Genomic DNA, 9754 nt, shown 5'->3' on the forward strand with positions numbered 1-9754 from the left:
TCATTGTGCAGATCCTTATAGGCTGTTGGATCCATTTAATTTGAGTCAGGTGTGTCGGTGCAGGGATGCATGGAAAACATGCAGGATTGTGGCTCTTGAGGACCGACGTTGGCCACCCCATCTGGTCTACAATCAATCAATCGAAAACAAAGTAAAAGCTAAAATGAAAAATATTCTTCATTATATCTTTTTGGTCACTTTATGACTTGTCTTACAAACAAAATCACAAATCATGACTGTAGCTACAAAAATACATCCACAAAAACAAAACTGTTCCATACTCTTGGCTTCCAGTTCATGATTCATGACAAATAACAGCTCACCAAACAGTTTCTTTTTCTTTTCCAGTAATGCTTCCAAACTGTTAGTATAAGCCTAAATTTAAAAAGTAAATTGTTGCTTGAATATCACACAATAATAATAAGATAATGAACATGAAATTAATCAGAGGCTTGTTCGGCCAATGGAAGTACTGAAGTTCGGGCAGTGTTGTATTTTCTCTGTCAAGTTTACCGCTGAAATACACACAGTGTATTAACAGTGTATCTAGATATGTGGTTAGTTATCACCAAAGTCAAGGAGCAACCTCTGGTGCTGGAAATGTCTTTGGTTTAAAGCCATTACCAGTTAATATGAACGTCACGTTGTCCTGTTAGCCTGTAGTCAGCACACTTGGTAGGTTGAGGCAATGTATTAAATCTAGTAAATCCCACTTATTGCCCGTTAGTCCAAGAAGGCAACACTCCAGGTAAGACTGGATCACCAACCAGGTCACTGCTACGGTGCCTCAAACCACACAAAAGCCTTTAAAGCCCCTATTTCACCAGGTGGTTTTTAAAAATTGACTACAAACAATTCAACACCAAAACAATTCCAATGATGATGGACCCTGTGTTCTTCTCAAGTAAAAAGCTCCTGCAGATGAGTAGCTTAGATAATTATCCATGGGTGTTCACTGCTGGACAAACGTGCATCCTCCACACATCTTCATCTGCTCCTTTTGTTACAAACGTCTTATCATTCTTACATTATTCTTTGTATGGCAGTCTAGTCAAGCAATAATGTCTATATAAACGTGAAAAATGGTAAAAAAGAAAAAAGAAAAATCCAGCGACAACAGCTGCTGAATGGCCGGCTGTTCATAGGTCAGTTTTACAAGTCACAACCGGCTGTTCTGTGATGTCAGAAACGAGCCACAACTCTAATGTCTAGGCTTCCTATTCCACCAGAACCTGCACCAGAACCCTGGGCCTGGTGTGATCCTTGGTCCACTTGGATATGATGGAGACCGGTGTTGAAACTGGCACACAGCAGATTGACAGAATCACTGGGAGCCAGAGAAACCAGTGGACCAGCACCATCCAGAAACAGCGTGCCTAAACAGACTGAAATAAGGATGGCAAAGGACAAGATGAAGAAATGTTCATTTAAAAAATAATAGGACCATTTTTCCTTCAATCATGAGTTGGAAATGTTACCTGCCGTATTCTGATCCCAAATTTTGACAGAGCTGTCATGGGAAGATGTTGCTACCCAAGCAGTGCCACCATGAGACACAGGAAGAAACATGCAGCAGGCAGTCGTCTGAAGATGGCCTCTATACTCCACAACTTTACAACCAGGCTGACGCAGATCCCAGAGCTAATAACACACAGACACAACACTGCTTGTAACAAATAATAATGTTAAATGCTTCACAACTACCTGCACAAACATCTCAACACAGGTGGCATGAATTTATTCTATTCAGTGTTCCTTTTTTTAGTTTAACTTTTACAGCCAACAACCACACAAACACCTCCCAGTTTCTCACCGTGGCTTCACAACCCTGGCCTCCAAAGCCGTTGCTGCTGGACACCAAGTAGTGACCATTTGGAGAAACATCACAGTGGGTTTGAATGTACTGCTTGGCTGGAAAAGTATTGGTCACTTGCCATGTTCTACTGTCCCACACCCTGCACACAAAAACAAACACACATTAGACACATATAAGAATATACTGTTCTCAGTTACACACAAATACACTATATAGACAAGGGTCCAGATTAAGTTATGTTAATAATACAAGGATCTTGGTTTTGACAATATTTTGTTGGGGTTTGCTACGTTTTTACTAAAGATGTACACAAAAGAATCATCTTTGTGCTAAAGGCATTAAAAATTTAACAAGGACTGAGTATCTGTTTTCTCAAAAGAGAAGAAAAATTCAATACAACCCAGCTGATCTATTTTTATACGAAATAATCATCTAAATATTGTCTTTTAATACTTATGGTCATTGTATCACAGTGTAATGATTACAACATTTGCCGTTACCAGATTGCCAAAAATATCCCCAAGGGTTGAACACAAATAAGAGGTCATAGATCAAAGGTTCAGTTAGGTGTTAGCTTAGCATGAGCAATTACTGTAATCACTTCTCGTTTTGATAGCAACAAGTAGCTACTGTCCACTGACACTATGTTGACTTACTCATTTATTCATTAAATTATCTATCACATCTATATCAAAATAAAGTATGCATGATTCACATTTTTAAGCTTTGTTAAATCTTCTACTTGAAACACTTATTAAAAACAGAGGCCATGGACTTAACATGTGAGAGTTTAGCCAAAGTCCAAAGGCTTAAAACTGTGTCTGTCCTCATTTGCAAAACAGCAGTTGAGTGTTTGCAGTGATGATTTAATTTGCAGTGTTTGTTTGTCATCTATGTAATTCCAAAGTCATGTTAGAATCAAAGTTATTGGCTATTTGTGAATTATAACAATAATTTGGAGATGTGGTCAGGTCAGGGAAAAGATACAATGCTACAGAGGAAAAAAATGGGTCAAACAATTTATTATCCAGTCCAAATCACCAAACCAAATGGGTCATACCTCATCTTTGACTGATTATTAATCAGACATTTAACTGGACTGATCCACTACAAGTAAAGAAAAACAAAAAAGTCTGACCCTGCATGAGCATCATTCCATGTCTGTTTATAATAGAAGTATATTACCAGTACCAAACCCCAGTAAGACTTTGCGATAGCTACTAATTTGTTATAAATATGAAACCATTATTTCTCTACAAGCTGAGCTAATTTATACTAAATATCAATAAAAGCACATCAGCATAGGCATCTGCACTAGAAAATCTTTCTGTACCTTATAGTTTTATCCTCGGAGGTCTGAACTATAGAGGAGCTGGCAGGGACCCAACATACATGAGTCACCTAGACAGGCACACACAGTAAAGTGAAAAAGTTTACACCTTGCAGGGCATGAACACAACACCCAATAATCAGATTAAATCGTATATTGATTCAATTTTTCTCTTATGAAAATATGCCTAGGGGGCAGTCTAGTACACAAAAACTGTTATTCTCACCAGGTTTCTGGAGATGTTGTGTCTCTGTTCACATTTTGCAGATTCTATATCCCACAGGCACATCCAGTTGTCACGAGAGCCAGTGCACAGCTTTCTCCCATCTACATTACAAGCCGCAACACATGCGCATAGCAGTTAATATCAAATAGATTAAGTATGCACAAACTTGGAAGATCAAACTGACAGCTGAGATAAATGAGTAACTAACATATTTTGGGATAGATATGCCACCTGCACGTTGATAAAATCGAATACACTTGGTACTACTTGATATATTCAATAGAAATATTTAACATTAAAACTGAGGAGACTATTTGAGTGTATATGTGTGTGTGTGTCCTTGTGCAAGTACCAGGGCTGATAGCTAGTCCGTTGACGACCAACTCATGCCCACAAAATTCCTGAATAGGTTCATCTCCCTGGTTTAGGTCCCACATCAGAACAGTTTTGTCCCGTGAGGCACTAAAGATCCATGTACTCCCTGGATAGCAAAGCACCTGGTGGATAGATGGAGGCAGAGTTTAGAGGAGATAAGGCCAGAGGATGCATACGTGTAAAAGGTGTAAAAGCTTCGAACACCGCCACACCTTTATCAATCTGTGCACACACAGTATTGACGTTACCTTGGTAACCTCTCGGTTGTGACCCTGGAAAGACTGACACATCCGGCCTTGTTTCCAATCATACACCACAACAGCCTGCAGGGGTGAACACACAAACACATCACTAACTAGTCACTGCATTACTTTCTGTATATAATGTATAAATCCTGTAAACCAGGGGAGTCTAATATTATTACATAGGCCAACATGCTTTTTATTGTCAAAATGAAAGAGTAACTGGGATAATCTGAGTTTTATTTTCATTAGGCAATGTGCTTTGTGAGCTGTAATTATCTCCTACCCATTACACAGTTCAATTTGTGATAAGTCATTTTAGTTCATTTATAACTTCCCGCTGGGATTATAATAGCACTTTTTCATTTCATTTTATCACTCACAAGTAAACTTTCAAAAAATTAGATTTCTATTTTATAGACTCCTGAGACGTTTTTTTACCTGGTCACTCCCACCAGAAACACAGAGATCTGGGCTGAGGCTTGTCACCGTGTTTATGGATCCATGATGGGCAGGTTCATACTGCAAGATCTGACTGTCAAAGGTACTATCAGCCTTCTCCCCCTGAGAGGTCCTGTTAAAAGAAATCAATAGCAAAAAAACAAACAATTAAGAGCAATTATAATAAATGAAAACAATCTTCAACACATGACTTTGTTAGTAAGTTTTCTTTTAGCTTTTCCAGGGCCTGCAGCCTGACTTCTCTCATAATGATTTATTTTTATCTTTCTCTATTATGACTGTACTACCCCATTTCCAACTAAATTTTAGAGGCTATGTAAAGGGTTAATCAATCTGAATTACTTGATCTGCAACTAGTTAATCAATAATTTTGTAAGAACAGGGTTTCAAGTGTTGAAACTGAGGAACTTTGTCTTTTGTTTATATGCTTATTTAGAATTTCATGTTGGTTAATTAGAACAGGAGCATGTTTCTGTAGAGAACTTCAATGCTTCATCTCATTGTTGTCAGAAGTGAATTCAATTACTGTGTTTTTTTTAAATAAAACAATTTCCCATTCTTGCTTAAACTACAAGTGAGCCAGGTGACATGGCACAAATAAGAATAAAATGTTTATATGTAAATATCTCACCTGTAGAGCTCAGACCTCTTACGAAACTTGCTCTGTAGTTTGCCCATGTCTGCTTAGGAACCTGCAGCCACACTGACAGACAGACACATTATTAAACTGGGAATAAAATCTTTTTAACAATTCAATAAAACATAGACATATATAAATGGATCGATAGTTTGTAGTGTTTGTTTGTTGCAACCATACACAAGTTTGGTTCATTTCAAAAGCCCAAATAAAGAAATTCTACCACATAATGGCATTAGGCATAAAATGACTACAGTGCACTGGATGTTCATTATATCATTGCAATATACGCTCAGTGAGATAAAACCCCTGCCATACAAGCACCACTTTCTCACACACGCTCAGTTAAGCCCCACCCTCGTTATCCCAGCGAACTCCTCCAACAAGCGACAGGAAGGAGAGACCTCAAATCCTATTAGCGCCGCATCATTACCGTCACAAGGAATTAGTCACTCGAAAACACCTGCTATGAACTGGTGCTGGCAATCATTATGCAACTAACTCAAAATAATGGATGATGACTCTCGGTTCTCACATCCTTTCAGAGTATGCGAGAAAGAAATCTTACCTGTCACTGGGAGGTGTGGTCGCAAGGTGATGCTGAGGTTGGGTCGCTAGCTCGCTATCATGCTAACTAATCTTTATCTCTCATGCTAAGAAAGATCAGAGCACTAAAACGTGGACGCACACACGTTAAAAGTTGGTAGAGTCGCTTTTGAAACGACAGAGAATCGTTTCCCGCAGACTGCCATGATAGTTTGACGTTGAAACTGCGCGGGAAGGGGCACAGAAGTATTCTTGTAGTATTAAAGACCCATCCCTCTCTCCGTGGTGACCGTGAAGCGACGCTTTCTCGTATCCAGGCGAGGATGGGATCACGTGACACTAAACAGGATGTCCTCGAAGCTCCTTTTCTTACAAAGTAAAAGCCCAATGTCAATAATTGTCATTGTACAGTATTAGTGTATGTTCATTGAATGTTTTATACACATTCAGGAACAGTTGCTAAGGAGCAACCTCTTGACCCAGTATGAGTCAGGACCAGACATAGAGAAGCTGCATTCAGCTTCTATGCGCCACATGTCTGGAACAAACTCCCGGAAAGCCTCAGATCAGCTGAAACGCTCAGTTAATTAATTTTATTTCTTTTAATCTTTGTTTTTTTTTTAATGCACTTGCTTTCTTCACCCTGCTGTAATGTTTTATGTAAAGCACTTTGAACTGTCTTGTATATGAAATGTGCTATACCAAAAAAAATTGCCTTGCCTTGCCTAGAAACATTTAGATGCTAATACCCTACAAATACTTTTCTACCATCTGTGCATTATTTTCACCATTATATCTATAGTTTAGAACCACATTTCCAGTTGGAACTGGGTGATATTGTATCATTTGATGTTTTATCTTCTTTTGACAACTGTCTGTAAATGTCTGGGAAGTGAGGAGACCAGTTGCTAGAGTTTTTGGAGAGAAGTGTTGTCCCATTCTAGTCTGATGCCGAATTTTAGCTGCTCAACTATCCTGAGCCTTCCATGACAGATTTTTTTGTTTTAAGATGCACCAGATGTTTTCTATTGGTGAATGGACTGGTCTGCATGCAGGCCAGTTCACCACCCAGGACTTTTCTCCTGTGATGTGATGGATGCAGTATATGGTTTAGAATTGTCTTGCTGAAATATGCAAGGCCTCCCCTGAAAGAAACATTATTTGGATGGAAGCATAATATGTTCTTCTTGTACTTTTTAGCATTGATGGTGCCTTCACAGATGTATTAACTGTCCCTGCTATAGACACTAGTGTAACCCCAACCCCATACAATCAGAAATTAAATTGTCCATCCCAAGATTTTTGGAATAGGGGTTCTACAACATCAACTTTATTAATACCTTGAAACTGAATTGGGCCAGTTGAGGCAGGGCATGAAAATACATAGGACCTGGTTTTCAGGCACATATTATCATTTCAAAGGAAGCTGAGTTTAGAAAGAAAGAAAGAAAGAAAGCAAGCAAGCAAGAAAGAAAGAACTTGGGAGAGCACATTTAGCAACCAAGACAGCATTTAATCATTTCACATTGGTATGCTTTTACCTGATGAAAAATCAAGAGTTGTGCTGCATATGTTATCAAACGTTATCAGAGATTCTCTTATTTTTTATTTTTTTCTAAACCTTTATTTTACCAGGTTTAAAGTCCCATTGAGATTGAGATCTCTTATCCAAGGGTGACCTGGTCAAGAGGTTAGCAGCACATGTCTTAGAGTACAGATTCAAAGCAAATCCTTCAGCAAATCATGCTGTAGGCTGAATTACAGCATGGAGAATCTCTTTGTTGAACGCAGTTATATTGCATAACACTTATCAGGTTAAAATGTTACTAACCTGTGGCTGAGTATCCCTTCAGAGCTGTTCAGTCAACCTTCACTACAGGTATAGGCTGAACGATGCCTCAGGCTGCAGTTCTGGCTTAAATCCGAGAGGTCCCTCGACAGCTAACATTATTTCTACATTAAAGATTTTCATGTAATGCCTTTGGATTCTTCAGTGTAGCTCTGATTTCTGCCTGCCTCTTACTCAGTAAAGATAAGACCAGCTTCAACTTCATGTGCTGGATTCAAACAAATACACCACATGCAATTAGGCGCTGTGTTACTGGGATGTCCCCATTTCAATAGTTTAAATGGGCCATTTAGTTAGGCTACAGACAACATTGCTCAATACCTATGTGAGATGACCTCAATCCAAACTTCTTGTTTGTACCAAAGTGTATAAGTATCTGTTGCCACAATTAAACTTTAACATGACTTATTTTTTCCCAATACTAAATGGTTTTCAGATGCATAAGAGTATACAGTTACTCCAGCTATACAACCTTAGAAATGTATGTTTTCAATATTAGTTGTGATACATTTATTTTTCAGTCTGTTTAGACTCCACTACTTTTAGCTAAATGTATGCAGTGCAATAAGAACTTAGCTAAAATGTAAGGAAATTTGTGTTTGGTCTTCTTTTTTTTTTTTTTTTTTAAGTGATAGCAATTGGTCTCTTATAGTTGGGAATTCTGATTAATCACCTTTACACAAGGTATAGCTTGGGAGGATCATGCTGCTGTGGAATGAGCAACACTGCTAAAAGTGTCGGTGCTCCCACAAAGATGTGCCGAAATCCCCTCCAACAGTGCCCAGTTGGTGTTAACTCTTGTTTTAAATTTCTTAGTGGACTGGCTAATTGTACTCTCCCACAATAAGAAGGCAAAACAACACATATTGGCAAGTTTTACACTTCATTCATTTTACAGTGTCAGGGACCTCAGCAGCATGTGGAAGATCGATATGCAGACACAACAGCTTGGCAGTTCATCCTCAAACTGGACACCATCCTGGTCACATTCTATATGGGACACTATCCCATTGCTTAACCAGTGTGGTTCGGTTGGTCACTCTAGCACAAACAGCACACCTGAGCTGATCTCTCAAGTGTTGATTGGGGTTTAAATCAGGATTCATGGCAGTGCCATTCCATCCTCTCCACTCTGGAGGTACTTTGTGATGTTCCTGACTATATGGGGAAGACCACTGTCATCCTGGAGGATGGTCCCCGATTCTGGGGATATGGAACTGCCACTGGCTTCAGAACTTATTCTGATTTGTCTATCCTTTAATCAGGTGCCAGCCATACATCTGTGACTGGTCCACTCCAGGCAGCACAAGAGTGAATACCAATACAAGAATATTAGAGGGATTTTTGCCACATTCTTTAGGGCACTATCCACATGTTTAGCAGTGTTTTTCATTCCACAGAGGAATGATCCTTACAAATGACACCTACTTGTGAAGGCGACAAATTGCAAAGGTCACTAAGCTTACCAACAATATATAATACGACACCACTTGGTACTATTTAAAGGGAGAAGTAATGGACCAAACACTAATTTCCTTACTTTTTGTGCTAGGTTTACATGGGCAAGTATTCCCTAAAAATCTATATATGCATACCTATTTTTTGTATTTACTCACATTTACACCTCCCTGTTTCTATAAATATAGTAAGTAAATATCAGTAAAAACAGAACTAAATGATTTTCAAATAATGTAAACCCTCAAGATTAATAAAATCAACTGTCAACTAGTCAGTAACTTGACTAGGTGTGAAAAGAGCTGAGAACCTGATTCATTTAGGGATTAAAACAGGGAGTGCTTTGAGTTCATCACAAAGGACTGATGGACTGTGATGAATTATTATTTCAGAAGAATTATTTGAGAAGAACATTTCTTTGTGCTGCAAGAAATCAAACGTTGAGAGGTACCACAGAATCTGTATAAGACTTCTAATTTCTGCATGTCCTTTATGCATATGACAAAGCCCAAAACCAGTGTTGAATGGCTGTGATCTTCAAGCCCTCAGGCAGCCCTGTATTAACAATGGGCACAACTGTGCTGTAGAAATTACTGCAAGGATGAACTCAGCTCATCATTGCATCTACAAAAGCGAGTTAAACTGATCTAAGCAAGCTTCAGAAAGACTGTCACAATCTTTTTGGGGGCTAAGCTCATTTAAAGATTAATTCATATAACATGGAAAACTGCCCTGTTGTCTGATTCATCAAGATTTTAGATTCCTCTAGAAACTATGTTATTGAAACTAACTGAGAGGGATCATTTGGCTTGTCAA

General features: G+C 38.7%; 1 protein-coding gene across 1 annotated transcript; it reads right to left on the reverse strand.

The window, feature by feature from the left end:
• Positions 1–50: 50 nt before the first annotated feature.
• wdr31 (WD repeat domain 31) lies at positions 51–5938 on the reverse strand. Its single transcript, XM_041998672.1, has 10 exons — positions 5657–5938; positions 5083–5154; positions 4431–4563; positions 3996–4070; positions 3725–3869; positions 3373–3473; positions 3150–3217; positions 1814–1955; positions 1479–1641; positions 51–1385 (listed from the first exon to the last, which is right to left on the reverse strand). The coding sequence occupies exons 2-10, from the start codon at positions 5127–5129 to the stop codon at positions 1183–1185; spliced, it is 1077 nt and encodes a 358-aa protein (XP_041854606.1). The 5' UTR covers positions 5130–5154; positions 5657–5938; the 3' UTR covers positions 51–1182.
• Between the last annotated feature and the right edge of the window lie 3816 nt (positions 5939–9754).

This window comes from Melanotaenia boesemani, chromosome 11 (assembly GCF_017639745.1).
Source record: "Melanotaenia boesemani isolate fMelBoe1 chromosome 11, fMelBoe1.pri, whole genome shotgun sequence".
In the NCBI taxonomy this organism is placed as follows: Eukaryota; Metazoa; Chordata; class Actinopteri; order Atheriniformes; family Melanotaeniidae; genus Melanotaenia; species Melanotaenia boesemani.

Coding starts and splice junctions, on each gene's coding strand:
- wdr31 (XM_041998672.1), bottom strand. CDS start 5,129: ATGGGCAAACTACAGAGCAAGTTTCGTAAGAGGTCTGAGCTCTACAG. Junction 4,071..4,430: donor TTTCTGGTGGGAGTGACCAG/GTAAAAAAACGT, acceptor TCACCCCTGCAG/GCTGTTGTGGTGTATGATTG. Junction 3,474..3,724: donor CGGACTAGCTATCAGCCCTG/GTACTTGCACAA, acceptor CTTGTAATGTAG/ATGGGAGAAAGCTGTGCACT.